General features: G+C 29.5%; 2 protein-coding genes across 2 annotated transcripts in view; both read left to right on the forward strand.

Annotated features, from left to right (window-relative positions):
• LOC142329217 (alpha-1,3-mannosyl-glycoprotein 4-beta-N-acetylglucosaminyltransferase B-like) overlaps positions 1–1174 on the forward strand; it is a 25717-nt gene extending 24543 nt beyond the window's left edge. The window contains exon 6 of the mRNA XM_075373619.1: positions 1059–1174. The gene's annotated coding sequence lies outside the window, so the exon portion shown is untranslated. The remainder of the gene's footprint in view (positions 1–1058) is intronic.
• LOC142328772 (dehydrogenase/reductase SDR family member 12-like) lies at positions 1063–8363 on the forward strand. The gene is made up of 4 exons (XM_075372796.1): positions 1063–1174; positions 3477–3571; positions 4446–4666; positions 5912–8363. Exons 2-4 carry the CDS (start codon positions 3503–3505, stop codon positions 5913–5915), a joined length of 294 nt encoding a protein of 97 aa, XP_075228911.1. The 5' UTR covers positions 1063–1174; positions 3477–3502; the 3' UTR covers positions 5916–8363.
• The last annotated feature ends 11148 nt before the right edge of the window (positions 8364–19511 follow it).

Genomic DNA, 19511 nt, shown 5'->3' on the forward strand with positions numbered 1-19511 from the left:
TGATGATAATGATAATAATAATAAAATGGCATGAAATGGGCGCTGTAAAATAGGTAAGTTAGATTCTCTAAAAATAACAAAAATTCGTTTTTATTTTTTGGTAACTAAATTTTTATAACGGTTTGATTAATTTGAAGAAATCGACTATTATAATTTGCAGATATTTAATAATATTTAGTAATTTATTGATTTAGTAATATTTATCTTGTTAAAGCCTCTTGAAATGGATTTGACATTCCGATTTAAGCTCTAAATAGTTATAGTAATTCTTTATGGAATTACCCGATCATGTTTGTGTTAGTAATGTTTTACTTAAGCTGTATTTGTAGCGATAATTTCTATTAGTTGACTGAAATGCACTAATATGTTTGCTATTTCTCAAAAATTGACTAATTCTTTTGATGCAATTAGTACTAGCATAAGTAATATGTTACACATTTGTGTCCTTTCGTGCCTGTTTATACTTCATCCGCTCAGAACTTATATTCAAGCAGTAGTTACTACTACTACTACCAGAGTCTAAGGGTTCATTGTCAAATGCAAATTCCATTTGCATTAAATTCTTTGCATCTATAGATTCAGGTGAACTAGAAATACTCAAAAACTAATAGCTGATTTTTTTATTAAACTACACTATATATCATTGCTTATCCGTTGAATCTAGAAATCATTTTAATTAAAATGCCCTTTATAAAGATTTATTTATCATTTTGTTGTTAATAAATAAAATAATTTCCTCCCCGATTTCTAATCGTTCCAAGATTTTTTAGTCATAAGCATCTCTGTAGTAAATGCTTTATGAGGAATATAAAAAATACTTCAACAGTCTATAAGTTTAGTTGTGAATCTGATGTGACTTCTTAACAGTGAGATTATACTAATTGATCGAATTTGTATTTTTTACATTTTTTTAATATTTTACATTACATTATTTTAGTATTTTAGAACTTTTTAATTTTTTCAGTCTGAATTAATGTATTAGTTTTTGAAGAGGTAATAAGAAAATATAATTATTACACATTAATCTATTTTATAAACCGGTTAATTTTTTTTTTAAGGTAAATTCGATTCAAGAGGTATTGCAGAAGGTGTTGTTAGTCAAAAACTTGGAGCAGTTTCAGAATTGAGGTTAACCGTACATTCTGAAAGTGATAATTGGGCCATTCTTAGTGAAGTAAGTTTTATTTTTTGTATATTAAAACTTTTGATAAACTTTATTTTAGATCTATAATTGCTGTATGAATTTTGGCCAGTTAAGCTGCATTGAGAAATAATTAGTCAAAAAATGACCGTCATTACTGTTTTTTTTTCTGAACTATAAAATCTGTACATTGATAAATAACCCTGTAATTATATTAAATTCAATTATTACTAACTTAAAATTGAAAAATCTCAAGAACCACTCAAGCTACTTTTGAAGTAAAAGTAGATTTAATTTATGATGACCTTAGAAACTTTTACTTAAATCCTATATTATTCCCGTTGTTTTATGAAGAATGTTTGAATATTGTTTATTGTAGCAAATGCATTAAAGGAAATAGTTTAATAGATATATTAAAGGAAACAAGCATAACTGGGGATTGTGCCATACTTATTCATTTATGCAACATGGCCTGCAGACTGACAAACATGAATACATCTTTAGGAGCATAATTATCAATTATTAACATAGTTTATTTTGTGATTGAAGGTATCATATTGAATGTTATAAAATAGAGTATAAAAGATTTAAGAAATTAGGGGAAATTTTAATTAATTGTTAGAAACGGGTAAAAATAGAATACCCTTAGATTCCCTGTTGCTCATGTTGACTATCCTGGCAAAATCTGTAATTTTGTCTCTAAAAGATTTAAAAGTAAATAATCAAATTTGATGTTCTTTAGAATTCATTAAAACCGATTTGCTAATTTACGGATCAAAAACAGTTATAGTAATACAAAAGAAATTTATGGAGAAAAAACAAGAGAATATGTTTTTAGGCGCTTATGTAGTTAGTAGAATATGTATGGTTGAAGTATCCGTGTAATATTACGCACGATTCATAATTTCTTTTTATTTATCACCTAACTGAAGCAAGAACCTTGCATACTCTTTTTCTGAAACGTTCAGTAAAATATATCTACAAGGGTCACTCAAATATAAACCGGAATTTGTTTACATATCTTTATTGATATAAATAAAATTGCAAATAGACTACTTTATTTTTCTATATAGTTTCCTTCAACAGAAATACATTTTCTCCATCAGATAGGTAGCTTCATGATCCCCTCATCAAAAAAACAAGATGGCTGCCCCGGCAACAAATTGCACACAATGCTTGACTCATTATTGAATTTTTCCCTCCTAAAGCTTCTTTTAGGAAACCACTTTGGAAATTACACGTGACATTTGGACTCTACAGTGGATGTTCAAGAGGTGTCTAATGAATTTTAGCGATTTATCACGAGTCTGAGCTGCTGTATACAGCTGTGTATTAACAAAGATGAGCCTATTGTCAAAGACGTAACCGATTAGGTTATAATTAAAAATGTGTTAAACTTTCACTCTGCAAAAGAAATGGAAAGTAATAATGAAGAAGATAACATAACTAAGGATTGGTTCTGGATGCGTTAAATAAGTTCATAAAATCGCTGTAATCACTAAACATTGCAAAAATAACAAATCTTTATATTTTTTGTAATGACTAATTTAAAGAAAAAGAGTAGAAAGTCGATGGTCATTCAAACATTACTCAAATGGGCTTCAAACAATGTAATTCAAGCATTATATATTATCAACTTCAAGTTCTGTTGCATCATCAGTACTGATGGCAAATAAAAAAAATGTTATGGAATCCACATTAAATAATAAACAAAAATGTATTGTTTATTGTAAGCATTGTGAAAGAAATATAGCGTTTTAACCTACTTTTTTTTATTATTATTTTCATTTATCAAAATTTTTTGTTAAATTACGTTCATAATAAATAAACCGTGTTTGTATTTAGGATAATTTTTCTTAATACTAACTTTATTACTAGATGCAGTCTAGTAATCCAGTGTTGCTGAAATCCTGACTGTGCCAGATTATTGGACTTCTAAAAAAATTTAAGTGCAAAGTCATAATGATGATGATATTCAATCATCAAAAACTGTCCAGGTTATTTTTATTTTAAATATTTCAGATAATTTTATAAATTTAATTCAGTCTTAACAGTCTTATCGACTAAAACTTAGAATACACTTAAAGTAAAGTAGCGGGATGATATTAAGGTTGTGGTATGTTAATTCCTTATGATAATAATTTTTAATTAGTAAGACAAAAGTTGCACCTACTTTTTAAATAACTGATCGTTTAAAAATACAAATGATCCATCAAGAAATCTTATTTTATTAAGGATTTAATTTTCAACAACTCCAAAAATTCTTAGTTATTTTAAGAACTCAGGAGTATATTAAGTGAGTATCTTGAGTGATAATTAACATTTTTATTTTCAGATTTTTATAAAGGGTCAAGAAGCTAGATGACACCTGCTTTCACGGCTTCCAAGCCATTCTACATATTGACCGTGGTGCCATATATTTTGGAGCTGGTATACTATTTAAAAAAAATTCTATTAAATAAAATTCAAAACATAGTCTGTAAGTTAACATCGGCTTTTATGTTTATTTTATTTATTTTCTTACTTTTTAGTTTCATAATTACAGTAATGGTAATATTCACAAATTAATGATAAGTTATAATAAGTACAGATTTTTATATTAAATTATTTTGCGCTTCTTATTTTCTATACCGTAAAAATAATGTAAATTAAGCATACGTTATGATATATTTATGTAAAATATGTGTCCATGTTACGTCCATAATATTATGTAAAGCTTTGCCAATCTGAGGACCTTCTAGCCTACTTTGTACAACTTGCACTGTTTAAATTTTAAGTGCAGAAAACCAAGCATTTTCACAGCTTGTAGTTGTTAGTTGTATTTGCTAGAATTCAACACAATCATATTTACTAATTTTATTTCAAAAATATATATTTACTTTTCTCCCTCCCTCTTTATACTCACAATGAAGGTACTTCCATCTCATTCCATTATTCCATTGACAACTCGAGAGTAAAGCAGATTGTAGTTATCAAAAACTGATGATGGTAACTGTATAATGTAAAAAGAAAACTAAACATTATAGTTATTAGCTGCTTATCTTTGAGTGAATATTAATAGGTAGTCAATCTGAACAGTGAAGCAATAAAATGTGAAGTGAACCCTGCACATACTCCTTCCTGCTGACAACAAAGGTTTTTTGTAAGATGACCTAATATAACAGATATCACATCCATATATTGGTAAGAGAATCTCTGCCTTTTCTTGTTCTCAGGGGACTTATTAGATTTGTAGTGAAGATGCAAGATGTATAGTACAGTTCATTCGTACTGTGAGTTTACTACTATTTATTTTTTATTGCAGGTTGTACTTGCTGAAATTTATTCAAGAGAATATCCAAATATATTTTGTGCTTCAATGCATCCTGGTTGGGTAGATACAGATGGCATGAAAGAATCGATGCCAGAATTTTATAATCAAATGAAAGATAGGTTGAGAACACCTAAACAAGGTGCTGATACTGTTGTGTGGCTGGCTTTAGCTGAACGACCTATTAATAATACCAGTGGCCTTTTTTTATCAAGGTACTAATTTTTTTTTATTGTACTTAATATTGGTTATATTAAAACCTTTATAATTTTACAGATTTTTATTTTTTTTACAATTATAATCCTTTATAATTATTTTTGTTTTAGTGTAATGTAATTATTTTCATCTATCGCACTTGCATCTTACATTTCATCTGTTCAGTATTTAAATTTTATAATTGTATGTATAATCATTCATAAGGTATAAAGCAAAATAAATTTTAAATGGTGTAAAAAAAAATAGTGTAAAAACATTTTATTGAATGTAAAATGCAATAAAATTGTTCATGCAGTGCGTTTTACCTTGTTTTATTGCTAACATGATATTTCTGTCATTGTAACTTTGAATACTTATAACTTGATAATCAAGTCATTAACAGAAAAACAGGTTTCACCATTGTTACTCTTGTCAAATTTTAAATCACAATCATATGTTATATGTTCACCTTACTATTTAAATAAATTAAGTTATATTCAAGATGGCAGACAAATTTTTCGCAATTTTGTGAGAAATTTTTAAATTATTCTCAAATTTGCAAGAAACTTTTTAATTTTTTGTAAATTTTTGAGAAATTCTTTAAAATTCTCAACTTTGCAAGAAACTCTTTAATTTTTCTTAAATTTGTGGAATTTAAAGCCCACCATAATGCAGGTTTTTTTTTTAAATATGTAGAACCCCATTTCTCTATCCCTCCAAATACCTCTCAGATATGCAATATAAAGCTAGTATAAAATAATTGTAGTGCTTTTAATGGGACTATAACTACAACAAAATGTTAAGGTTCAAAGTACAAAAATATTAATATGGATGCGTAAAAATACTATTTTACAACTGTTCCGCTTTAATTTACAATGCAAATGTATTATTTAAGGGATTAAATAAATCTGAGTGAAAAGTTATAAAAATTTCTGTATTGCCAGTTGCTTTTGTAATTTTCAATTCAACACTAAAATTCAGTTCTGCATTTGAATTAGATTTATTATAAGTTGCCAGTTGCTAACGTGAACAAAGATAACATTCTCATTAGTGAATCCTTGAAAAAAAGTCATCACATTTTTGTAAATAATACCCATTGGTTTAAAACTATGCTATAAATTGGATTTTGACGTAAAAATAAAATAAAAAAAATTAACAATATTTCAGATCTTTTATGTTAAAATTTTATTTAATGATTTCTTTTAATAAGTTTGTTGCGTAAATACATTTATATTAGATTAAAATTTTTTAATTTTTTTTTACAGATAGAACAGCTATACCAACACATTTGCGAATGTCTTTTACAAAAGCTTCGCTTTTAGAAGAGGAATCGTTTATTAAACAGCTGGATCATCTGATGGAGAGAAAAACGTTAAATCATTTTTAATATGTTGACACACAAAGAAATTTTTCAGAATATTTCATTTATCTTTTATTATTTATTTGTATTATGATGGACTTTCTTTTTAATTTGCAACAAATCTTAGATACATTGTAATGTTTATTAAATACACGGAGCACAATAATTTTTATGTATTTATAGTAATTATAACAATCAAGGTTAGACATGAGTAGTAGACTTCATTGTATAGCAGCAACTGTTTGCTGTCATTTCTTTTAATTGCAATTCCTTTATTCATGTTTCCTAAGGCTCATGTCTTACCTCACCTGCTAAGTTATTTTTAGGTACTGTAATATTGTTTATTAATAATATTTGTTAGCGTTTAATAAAATTATATTTTATTACTAATAAATCACATAGATTATATTTTTACACTCTTTTATATAGATGTAATAATGCAGATGTATAATAATTTTTGGCTTGTTACATGTGCTTTTTGCATGATTTTGTTATCTGTTATTTATCTGTTGCTGAGTGCTACTAGTGAATGTAAGCATATCGTTTGTTTTTGTTTTTTAAATCCGCTTTATTCATAAATTAATATTTACTGTTTTTTTTTTCTGATAAAATTTACTGTGTCTGGGGCATATAAAATTCTGACTGGTAAGACCTGTTTTAACAGACTGAGAACAGTTTACCTATCAGACTCATACCATATTTCCATTTTTAATTTTAATTTGCCCTGAAATTAATTGTAGAAATCATTATAAATTACTTGTAAAAACAATCTCTATATTCACTTTTTTCCCAGTAGTGCAATATCACTGTTCATAACTTCTTTAAGAGATATTAAGTACTAGAAATTTTGGTTGCATGTTAAAAAAATTACAGTTGCATCAGACATATGTAGAACATTTTGTACAAGCCTTTAAGTTGTAATCTTTTGAGGTGTATTTCAAAAGAAAGGGATGGTAGGTCATTAAAAAATAAACACAGCAAGGGAGTAAAGTATATTACCTTTTACATGCAATGCATATGTGAATTTCACACAATTCACAGTGATTTGAAAGCATTATGATCTTTTGTGTTGAGAAATTGAATCACACTAGGGATTTCACAACCAGCAGGATTGTTTATTTTTGCAGCCATAATTAATCACAGATAACAATAAGGCAAACAACAACAGATTGCTGACAAGTAGCTTCAATTCCTAATGCTACTGCATATGCATCATATGATTCATTATTGCAATAGTTTTTTATTGGCAATCGGTCGTTATTTTAATAAAAAATTATTAAAGACTTTACGATGCTTAAATAACAGAAAAAAACAATACTTTTATGTGTAATGTACTGTGATTCCTACATGTTTGTTTAAAATAAATTAAAATTTTCAAAAGTAAAATTACATAAATTTCACATTATACATATTTTAAATCCAAGTGTTTATTACATAACGTTTTTAATAGTTTAGTACAAAGTATATCTGTTAAGATTAATTCTGTTTAAATTACTATTATGTGAGTGTCGGTAAGCAAGTCACAAATGACTGTTAAAAACTTATTCAGCAAAATAGTTACTTGAAAATAATTTTGTAAATTAAAGTAAATTCCATGAAGATTGATAACAATTATGACTAGTTGTTTAGAGAAGGGTTGCTGTTTCAGCCATGATTGAACTTCTTATTCAACATCTTCATTACATTAACTGTTAGCCACCCAGATATCGTTTTAATGAGTAAAATATCATAGTGGTAGTGCAATCAAATTTTTACTGCTCATTGATCATTTTCTTTCAATATTTAAACATTTTTATTTCACTAAGTGGTGCATACTTCCTTAAAACAGGAAGTAATGGTTACATATAAAAAATTTGTGAATTAACAGAAATTTTGATTTACTAATATTTTTATTGCGTATAAATTTTGATAGGTTCATTGTCTCCTTCACATACACATATAAATAATGTTGATCAAAGTTAGTCACCATGTATTTCCTGTGATATTATTACTTTTCAAAGATTTCCTTTTTGCTGTATGTCCTACGTTTATTAGACCTTATTAATTTTATATTTTCCATTAATTATTATATCAGTATTTTTGCCACTTTAGAATAATTTTTAATTTTAAAAAACGTTTGTTTTGAAAATAAAATTTTATATTTTATTAACATAATTAATCCTTTTTAAATATGTGATAGCGGAAGAAAAATTTTAGAATAAATTTTCTCTGCATTATTATAATTTACTCAACAAGCATGATCATTTATAACCATTCTTGTGTAATATTTTTATCCATGAAATAAAATTATTATAATGTCCTTTAAATGGTAAAGTTGTGAAATTACTTTTTGTGAAACCTATGTCTTTACAGTGTTATTCCAACTTTTTCCAACTATTACAATTGTAAAAAGTATGTATGTTTCATTAGATTGATATCTCTGTAATTTACAATTATTTTTTCTTGTGTTTGGTTTTATAATTGACTAACAGCATCTATTTTACGTTAAATTGTACATAATTTATTATTTATTACACTAATGAGTAATAAATTGTATTAATATTGAAAATAGCAATTATCATTTTGTTTAGAAATCTGGCTTTAAGAAATCTGTGCTTGTGTATGTTGTAGTTTTGGAAAGATTAATAAAATTCTTTATTTTATGATTTATGTGATTAAAAGGAAATCATAGTAGCGTATGCATTACATGTTTTAAAAAATACTTAAATGTGGTTGCCGTTTCAGTTTCACTGAACTGTTTCATCTGAAACTGAAACAGCTTTCGTTAGTAGGAATAAATAAAAAATGTTACGAATAATTTGAAATATAAACTTATTAATGTGGCAAATGTAAGGTTACTTCTATTTCTGGCAGATAATTTACTTACTTCTACTGTCACCGTAGAAAGGTCCTACTCTTTCCTTTTTGAAGTTACTTGTTATTTAGGTCAGGTCACCTACAACCATTATAATTATGAAACACAGCTTATGTGTTTGTTTCTAATAAAAATGTATAACCTTCCATTTGTCAAATACATGTTGAGTTATACCTATACACAAATTTAAAATAATGTGCAGAACAATAGTCTCTCCTCAGTAAGAGAATAAGCTGCATCTCTTACAAACTGATGCAGCTTATTCCAAGAATGTTTGAAGAAGTAATGTTTCAAGAAGTAACTTCTTGGAAACTGGAGGTAATAAAGTAAGGTTAATTGCCAGTATCAGTGTTCAATTAATCCAGTAGTTTCTGTACATCACTGAAATTTAGAATGATAGACAGTTTGGCATACTATTGGCATTTTATAATACCTAATGTTAGCAATCTGTAAATTAATTTAAAATACAAAAAAGAAATAGGTTAATTCTTATTTTCCTAAGATAAAACAATGAATAATGATAATAAAAATTAATAATAAATATTATATTTTATGCAATTTTTTATTTCATTACTACCAATTTATTACCATCTTTTGGAAATTTTACACATTTTTAGGTAAATAAGTTGTCAGTCCATCTAATCTGTTATTCAATTTATAAATCATTGTTTATAAAACTAGTGATAATTACCAAATTTGATAAATGTTTAAATCAACTATGATGCAATTTCTCTCTACCAGTTTAATTGTTTGTTAAAAATATACATTACCTACATCAAGCGAGTATATAAATATAGATATCAAGGGACGTGGATTAACACAAACAAGGATAATATCGAAAAAATAAAGGCAAGGATAATACAATACATTTATATGTTTTCATATTCATTTTTTATATATATTCTCCTCTATGGAAACGACATATCTACCCTTAATAATCCAAAGACTGTAAGCCTCTGAGATTTGGTTACCCAGAAATGTTACAAATAGCCTAGACAGACTTGTAACCATATCATGGTAAAGGGTCATGAATGAAGAGGTTTTGCATATAATGTCAACAAAAAGATAATTAATAACTATTATAAAAGTACCCAAATTTGAATATTGTGATATATGATTAGAGGACAGCATTATAGACTTCTGAGAGTGATTATGCAAGGAAAGATCAACAAAAAGCAAGGAATCAGAAGACAAAGAATATTCTGGTTGTGCAACTTTATAAAATGGTTTAATTGCACATCAAATCAGTTATTAAGAGTTATTGCTATGAATAAGATACAAATAATGGCAGCCAACCTTTGTTCAAGGATGGCACAATAAAAGGAAGAACTGTTTATTTATTATACATACCAGTTTAATCGTAATCATACGCTTACGTAAATAATTTATGTAATTTGGAGCTTCTTTAATTACATATGTAATTTTTTTATAGTAAGAATGTACTGTTTACTGCTGTAATTGGAAATGTTTATCTGTAATGTTATAACTGGATATATTTTAATTTCAAGGTAATGGTGTTTACAATAGTCTAAACCTCCAATTTTGATGAAACATATATTAAGTCAAACTAGAATAATAAAATTGACAATAGTCACTGCAAAAGCATTATGTCTTTGGACATTGCATAATAATAGTAATTTTAGATTGTAGTATCATAATTTTCATGAAATGTAAAATATTTGTTTTAATTTAATGAAACAAGTGAGTTAGTCATTGCAAAAACATTATGTATAAGATAGATCCTTCAGAAGTTGCAACTTCCTACAGTAGTTGTGTTTGTGATGCTCACCCTATTGGATATGTCATGCTCACACCACATTAAAACACTCCTTGCAAGATTTGCTCCAAAGTAGTCACAACTACACAACTTCTGCAAGATGCATTTTGGGTGTAATGCCCTAGAGACAACTATTATTTTATTCCAATATTAAATAATAAGTTTAATACAATCAAAAGTGAGACCAGTACAAGATAAATTTAAGGGTTATAGGTAAATTCTAAAGTTTATATTGAGTGCAATGCATTTTTAATAACTAATGAAACATTTATTATTTCATTTGAATCTGTTATACAGGGTTGATAATTTTTTACCAGTTTTTATTTACTCTACTAATTGTAATAAATAATAGTAAATTAATAAAAATTATCACCTTGCATTATAGTGCACAAGCATATTGCCAGATTAATTGTCTCCAATAACGTGATTCTTTGTCGAAAGGATTTTTACAAATGAGAAGTCATTTTGTTAAAAATAAAGTGCTTAATAAATTTTGTAAACATAAAAATTTGATCAAACAAATAAAATTACAAAGTTATTGAAGATTAAAAAATTAAGATGGCCACCATTTTTAAATTTTTGAAGGTAACATTATCAACATTTTTTATTTAACAAATAAAAAGGTCTTGGAATTAACAAATTTAATTAAAGTAGGTTTCCCCAATCCTGAGAAATAGTTTTTTTGTTGAAAATCACAAAATGGCATCCAGAACAAAAACAAAGTAAATTAGGACTTATGTCGATATGCATTTCTTAGCTCATTTTGATGTCCTTAATTAGTTCCTGAAATTCAGCTATACGACCTGGAACACTCTGTATATTTAAAGTTCCATCAAATCAGAGATATAATTAATTTCTAATAACACGACACAAAAAAAAATTTGCAACCGAGATAAAAGTAGGTGAATTATGCTGAATGTGAAAAAGTAGAATGTATTTTTATGCTGAATCTTAAAATGAAATCAGTTTTTCTTCATCACCATAAGATTTTTAGTTATGAGCCTTTAAAATATTAAGAAACCTTTTAAATAATAGAATACAAAAATAATAATAATTACAACTAAAATTCCTACCATTTTAAACATTTACATTTATCTTACTTAATTTATTTTTTTATTATTTTCCTTTTGTGTTCAGTGAAGTCTTCTCTTTTTATCATTCAGCAGTAGATTCATCCCATCTGCTTTGTTCCACCTGCAATATATCTTGGTGGAACCTTTCTTCTTGTTTGTTGCTGATGTCACCCGAGTTTAAAGGGAAAAAATACAAATGAGAATGTAAAAAATGGATTTTCAATGACTCCGCAGCCTAAATCTCTGTAGTTCACTAAGAGTTCATTTTATAAGCTGATCATGGTGTTTGTTTCCAAGAAAACCAGCAATGACATCTTTGAGCGACTTAACATGGTGCTAGTTGTTTAGGATTCAGTTTGCTGTCAGATACATTTTCACAAATTTATTTTCTTATTTGTGGCCCAATGAATATTCCCTCTTTTAATTTGTCTTCACTTAATTGTGAAAAAATCTCAGCAAAATTTTTAACGTCATCTTCATATTTATGTAACAAAAATTCTTCATCGGGCCTAGTTTTACATGTAGAGGTGGTAAAATAATACGATCTGCTTCAACAAGGGGAATATTGACAAAATTTTCCTTTCCTGGGGTAAACTGATTTCTTTTTTATCAGTCTTTAACTCCACAGTGCTTATCTGTAGCCCAACTATCTCACAAACACAAGAAACACATATTATTTTGTAAAGCCACTCTGGAGACCGAGAAAAAGCCCTATCACTTTCAGGTCAGTAATGATTCGCCATGAGTGTTCATCATACTTAATAGGTTTTAAAATTGTTTACATACTTTCATATGTTTCTTTCATTCCTACAGCATATACTACTGGTCTAGAAGAAAACTTATTTGAGTTATACAACACTGTCTTTAAGCTCCTTTTTGATGAATATAATTAAACACCAATTGTGAAAAACATATTCAATGTCCAGTAAAGACATTAGCCTCTTAACATCATGGCAGGAACAAATTAAACCATCTCTTTTAAAGTATTTCAGTAAATGTTCATTTCGATTTCTATATACAGTACTGAAATTTTAGTATCCTTGTTTGATAAATTCAATTCTTTAAGATATGAACTTAGGAGTTCTGCATGTTATTTCAACAAATACAAGTCACAAAGGTTGCTCAGTTCTGCTGTATGATGAGGTGAGGTTCAATGTCTGATTTTACTGGAATGTAATATCTATTATAGTTGAGAATTCATCAGTTGAGGCTTCTGTGGAATCAGAAATTTCTTTCCAAGAACTTGGAGTAATCGGAATCAGTAAATAAAAACCATGAAGTACTGGTCTCATAGCTGAACTAAAATTTGGCTATGGAATACTGCTTTTATTGTTTGAACTGAAAAATTTGTTCAAAAATGAAGCAAAAATAGCAGTCATCATAATGGTTAGTAGGCTCTCACCAAATCACAGGTTCGCCAAAAGGCAAATGCTCTTTTTTTCCTTTTAACCACTGGGTTAGTTTAACGAAGCACTTGATGCATGCTACATGTGGAGCCCAGGATTTATCTTGGTCTCCCAAGGGACAGTTAAAGTAATGTTTGTAAGCAGATTTTGTACTGGTTTTCGTTGAATTCTCTGTGAGCGTAACAAAAAATATTTGGAAAACGTTTACAAGGCCAATTTTTGTTCATTGTAAAATTCAAAATGTTTTAATGAAGTAAACTGAAATATTACAGAAACTCTTAATTATGAAAATAATTAAGTTTTAATTTATAAATACTTAATTACTTAAAATACATGATAAAGTTGTTTCACCATGAAGTGCAATAAAACAACACGCACACAACTTAACAAATCTTGATGTTCAATGAAATAATACCAAAAGTTGTTATGTCATAAAAGTTTTTCACTAGGTTTACAGCATCACTTATGAAACAATCTTTATAATATGTGTATGATAAAACCACTACCACAACTAAAGTAACAAGTCATACCAAGAGCCGAACTCGTACCGAAGAAAATTTCATTACATTGAATTACACATTACTTGACTCACTGACATGTTTGGCTTGACATGAAATGACATCATTCAACTTATACATCAAATATAGGTCTACAAAATGCGCTACTGTAGATGTCGAACGATATCTCCTGCAACTGGTGGATATGAAGAAGTAGTGATGTAGAGTCCGGAAAGAAAACCACGTAAAAGAGTAATACCACTGAAAGATGAGATGATACACGTACGGAGCGAGAAGGTGGCAATAACTAAATGGTCAAATCCTCTTAGAATGGTGGCAGAAGTATATAGAATCTGATAGTACATTGTCCAGCAACAAAGTACGAATTGGCTGTGCACCATTTACAAGGAAGGTTCTCTTCCAGATGGTAAACCTCCCAACTACTGAACAGACTTTGTCGAGAAGAACCCATCTGGGAATGTGAACCTGCAATCTGCACAACTCCTAAAAATTCAGAAGAGAAAGTGCTGAATAAAAAGAGAAACAGCAGATGGGTAGAAACTGTCAAAAATATAACTTCAAAGCAGAGTATTGGTCTGGGAGGAAACATTCAAATGCAGCACCTCTTTCCAGATGTCCCTGTAATGTCAACTAGGTCGAATCACTACTATAGCAGCAACAGACTGGCAGAAAGAAGAAGTGAGAGAAACAAAATTAAGAGATGAAGATATCAATCCAAGTTTAAGTGAGAAAGAGACTGAAGAAAATCCAAAATGAGAGAAGATCAGCGATTGAAGCCAGCTGTACAGTGGTTATTGAGCACAATAGAATTCTCTGGTAGGGAAAGGATGGTGTCCTCTACCAGGAATGGCTGTTCATCAATGGAAAACAGTGTGTCCTACAACTTGTTCTCCCAAACATTTTTTTTTTTTTTAGGGTGTGCAACAAATAAATATTGAAAATTTAATAACTCTATTTACCAGGCGACGTTCAGAATTGATGTAAGTTGTGTATCATGTGTAGAGCTAGTCAAGGACCCAGACAGCAGCCAAGACCACATGCAACAGTGCAATGGGAGAACACTATTTGAGCATGTTGCCATCAATATTTCCAGACCTTTCTCGGTTACCAACATAGGAAGTAAGCAATTGTTAATAGCCATAGATTAAATGACCAGAATTCTATGCTTTACCAAACCAAGAATCATCGTCATTAGCAGAGGCTGTGGTGAATTAATTCTTCTGCCGTTTTGAGGTACCAGAAAAATACACAGTGACAAAAATGAACTATGAATTTTGTCTTTTGTAAGAGGTTTTTGAGAGTTTTGGTTTACATAATATGAAAACAATGTCTCTTGTTCATCTGCAGTCAGGTGGTGAACAACTCTTGCCTCAAATTTTAATAGTTTGGGTAATTCATTGTACTGTATGTCAGTTACTTAAGAAAAAAGTAACAGGTATTGTTAGGTTAGACTGCAGTTCTATTTTAAGTAACTAAAAGATTGTACTGTAGTCTTACACTTTGATTATTTAACTCTTTCGGGAATGCATTGGTCATAACATTAACAGACCTTACCAGCACAGAAATATTTTTGTTAATTTTGCCCAAATTTATTAGTATTTCTAACCAAGTAACCACAAATATACTAGGAAAAAATAAATGAATAATTATTTATTAGCTAGCAAGAGGTTCACATTTTAGATCACTATGCCATAAAAGTAATTTTTATATCTTCATAAAACTAATTTGTTCATCAACAAATAAATTTCAGTACACACAATAAAATAAAAATGTTCAGTAACAAACTGTTTAATATCATTATTATAATTTGTAAAGTAAAAAACAAGCATAGTCAAAACCTAAAAACTACTATGAACACAGACAGTTTATAAGGGACAACCCCTCTATCATATTTCTTGTAAAACTATTTACTTACCTAAATAAATCTGTAAAGTAATAAAGCAAAATGGCTTATTAATACTATACCTAATACATTAGGTATAGTAAAATACCTAATGCAATTAATATTTAAAATGTTATAGCCTATCATTAATATAATTACAAAGCAACATAATAAAAAAAAATTTAATTAATGAAAATTTATACAAATTGTCGTGTGTTTGCAGCTCAATCAGGATATTGAGAGATTGACAGTTTAGAATGATTGTATAGTTTCAGATTATTGATTTAAAATTTTCATAATTATAACCAGACAAATCAATAATAATAAGTGACAATAATAAAACAGTTAATAAAAAATAGTAAACAAACAAATATTAATCATATAACCACAATCATCAATAGGAAATAATAGTAATAATAAACAGCAGTAGATGATAACATTACATGTTAATAAAAAACAAGTCATACATAATAAGTAATACATAACATAATCATGACATAAACAGAGCATAATACATAACGTAATCAACGAAGAATAACAATAATAATATTACACATCAAATAGCTATAAATGTCAGTAGTAGATAGAGATTACACACAAGACAGAGTTTAAAAAAATAATCATTAGGAATTTATTCCAAATAGATAAATAGAAAACTATAATACAAACCCGTTTACAAAAGAAACCGCTAGTCTTAACTCTTTTTAACCACTAGTCTTGTATTAATTAATCCTATAAAGTTCACTTGCAAATACCATTGCAGTCTACCTTAACAGTTGAGAATGAAATTTGGTACATTATTTGTTGTACTTACAGTTTTACAGTATCTCACCAATAGTATTTCTTGTTTACTGGAATTACTCATGGCATCACCTTAATCATATCGAACTTAATTCAACTGGAATTCGCTCCCTTACTGTCTTCCCCACAGAATGCTCTCGCTGGACTGGTTCGCAGAACTCTGCCGAACTGACACAACTCGCAGCCTCTGTTTGCTGAACTGATGTCACAACATCTCGCTGGACAGAACTGATTCACCTCGGTAGAACAGGTGTTCTACCATGTACCGTGACATTGTGTGTCAGTAAGCAGTATAACAAAAGACGATTATTAAACGAACCCATATTTTACAAAAAGGGTTCCTTTCTGGATTCCTCCAATTATATTTTCTACTACTTTCATAATTATTCATGCCCGCTCTACCAGTCTTCCTACAATATGATACTTTATTAGTATGATATGTTTGTTAGGAGTCTTTATTTTTTCCCACATAATGCAACATTTCAAGTACTACATGCCCAGTCACTTTGTATAGATTTGTCCTTTGCACTACACAAAGCACAAAATCTTCTAGTGCTTCTTTCTGGTTGATGAGCTGATGAATTTAGTTGTGAAGAAATATTAGGTTTAGTGTGTTTAATTTCAGTTGATGGTAAAGCAGCAGATCACTTTGTTAACAATTCAATTAACTTGTTACTTATAAGACCATCAATGACCTCATGACAGAAGTCTTTTAGGATTTTTTTTGGTTTTACAGATTTTTGTATATAATATTTAAGCATTGACCACACTGGCATCTAAGAAGTGAAAAAATGTATAATGCCACCGCTTGTGGCTTTTACAATCTATTTCATACGCTAACTTCGGTTGATCAGATTTGTCAACCAAATTCATGTTTAAATTATAATCTTTAATGTTTTTGGACATGATACTTCCGAAACAACACCATCTCGATCCCACCTAGGGACTGTTTCAATATCAGCAGCATTGTGAAAATTTTATAAGACACAAACACATCTTTTGTCTTTCCACAATACTACTAATAAATCATTTCATTTCCACCAATCAAACTCATCCTCATGGAGACATTTTTCATTTACAAATTTTGCCAAATTTCTCCTGCTCTTATTTTATTAACAATTCACAAACTAAAATGTCATCCCTTCTTAATTCCATAGAATCTAAACTATTGAAATAGTTGTCAAAACAGACAGTTTGAAATTTATTGCATAACTGAGATATCATTCTTAAAATCACTTGTTCCCCTAATTTTTTACTACTATATTTCCAACTTTTCCAGTGTAAATGCCAAAATCAACCCTGTTGTGTCAGCCAGGAGAGACACCTTATACCCCCTTTTTATAGGCTTGTTTGGTAAATACTGTTTAATGCTGGATTTAACTTTAAACTTAATCATCAACAGACACAGTAGCTGGTGGCAAGAAGCATTTTTTAGTATTTTCTTCCAGACTGTCTAAATAAGGCCTTACGTTGTACAGTTTATCGTAACTGAGAAAGTACAAATTGACATAGTACTATTGTCATTTATTTGCAGATTACTTAGTAACCATCCAAAGTTATCAATGCACTACTCTAATAATCTCTGTAGCCAGGTGATTTCTTGATTCCCATCAATAGATTGATCCCAAGAAAGGTTTTTATTTCAGCAAAATTGGTGGGAGTGTACCTTATACCAGATTTCTGGGCATAAAAGTTTGTTTTAAATACTATACTATTAATAATACCATCATCAAATATTAATGAAAATATGGGCTTATATATTCTAGATTTTTAACTACTGCTGTTGGCCCAGTGCAAACGATCATCACTTTGTTGTCTGTGCGGATGATCAGAACTTACAACTGTATTTTTCAAGTTCATATTTTCATTATAGAGACACTGCTGATCTCATTTTGAGGTCTGGTATAAAATCCTACGTTTCTCAGGTGGCAGTCGATTCATTGTTTGTGCGGATGTGAATGCTAAGTCTCTTTTGTGGCATAGTGGCTTCAATGATGATGGCGGTGAATTAATAGGTTGGTTTTTTCGCACAACATAAGTTGCGGTATGCAATGTAACTGGTGGGTTGCCCACCTAAGAAGGTATGGTGACGAGCGTCTGGTTTTTTTAGTTTGAACAAATACATGGACAACCATGAGTTTGGGAAGATACTGTAAAGTGGTTGCCCGCAGGGTAATGTGTTGGTCAGTTATTGTGAGTGGTGGAGTTTGATTCACTTCTGAGGCCGAGGTTGTTCAGCTGGTGTGGCACCGTTTCTTATGCTGATGATGGTCTCCTGCTGGACAAGAGAAGCTCTTGGAAGAAGGTTGAATTTCAAGCCGCTCAAGCATGCAGGATAATCAAGCAAAAGGGTCATCAACATAAGTCGTCCATTAGCTCGGATAAGTCCACGACGATGCTCCTCAAAGGCTGTGAGGCGGCCAGTCGGCGTATCGATGTATCGCTGTATTAAGGAGAAGGGATTTTAGTCATTGAGAGTACGACATTACCGTCTGTACAGGCAGATGGTGGCTGGCAGAGCTTTCCCCTCCATCAACATAAAAAAAAGTAAAAAGTTGACTATGTAATATGACTGTTGAGTCAACTGGTGGTTTAAAGTCTTTCATTCATAAATTTGTTTCACAGGCTAAGTTATGTTGTTCTTGCTGCGCATATTTTAATATCAAAATTTGAAAGTAGGAAAATTCACATTTTCCACATGAAAAGTTACCTTGTACTGAAAGGTAGTTGTGGATGGGCATAGTTAACTGGCCAACACACAACTCCTAAATCAAAGTGTTGAGGGAATAGAAATTACTGAAAGGCGCTACTTAATAACATCTCAAATATAACAATATTTTAGATTCTATTTGATTAATTTCAATAATTAATCAGATACTTGTTTAATGTAATCAAAGTAATGATAAGTCATTTGAATTGTTTTTTCTGTAAAATTAGTGTAACAGTTGAAGTAGCAATATCCATCATGTAAATAATCGCACATATAGATCGAGACACTTATCTGTTCCTGATACAAACAGAAACAGGTACTTGAATGTTTCTGATACAAAGTAGTAGAAACTAAATAACTGGTGCCAAAATACCTAGCAAGAGGAAAACGTTTTTAATTTTTATATAAACAGCCTCTTTCTGTTTGTCCTGACAGAAACAAAATCCAAAGGTTCTGTTTCTATCAGTTTGTTCCAGTTTGCAAT

This window comes from Lycorma delicatula, chromosome 8 (genome assembly GCF_047948215.1).
Source record: "Lycorma delicatula isolate Av1 chromosome 8, ASM4794821v1, whole genome shotgun sequence".
Classification (NCBI taxonomy): Eukaryota; Metazoa; Arthropoda; class Insecta; order Hemiptera; family Fulgoridae; genus Lycorma; species Lycorma delicatula.

What these genes read in the sequence shown, in the direction of transcription:
- LOC142328772 (XM_075372796.1), top strand. Translation starts at nt 3,503, where the DNA reads ATGACACCTGCTTTCACGGCTTCCAAGCCATTCTACATATTGACCGTG. An exon ending in TGCCATATATTTTGGAGCTG is followed by an intron (nt 3,572 to 4,445) that starts GTATACTATTTA and finishes TTTTTATTGCAG; the next exon opens with GTTGTACTTGCTGAAATTTA.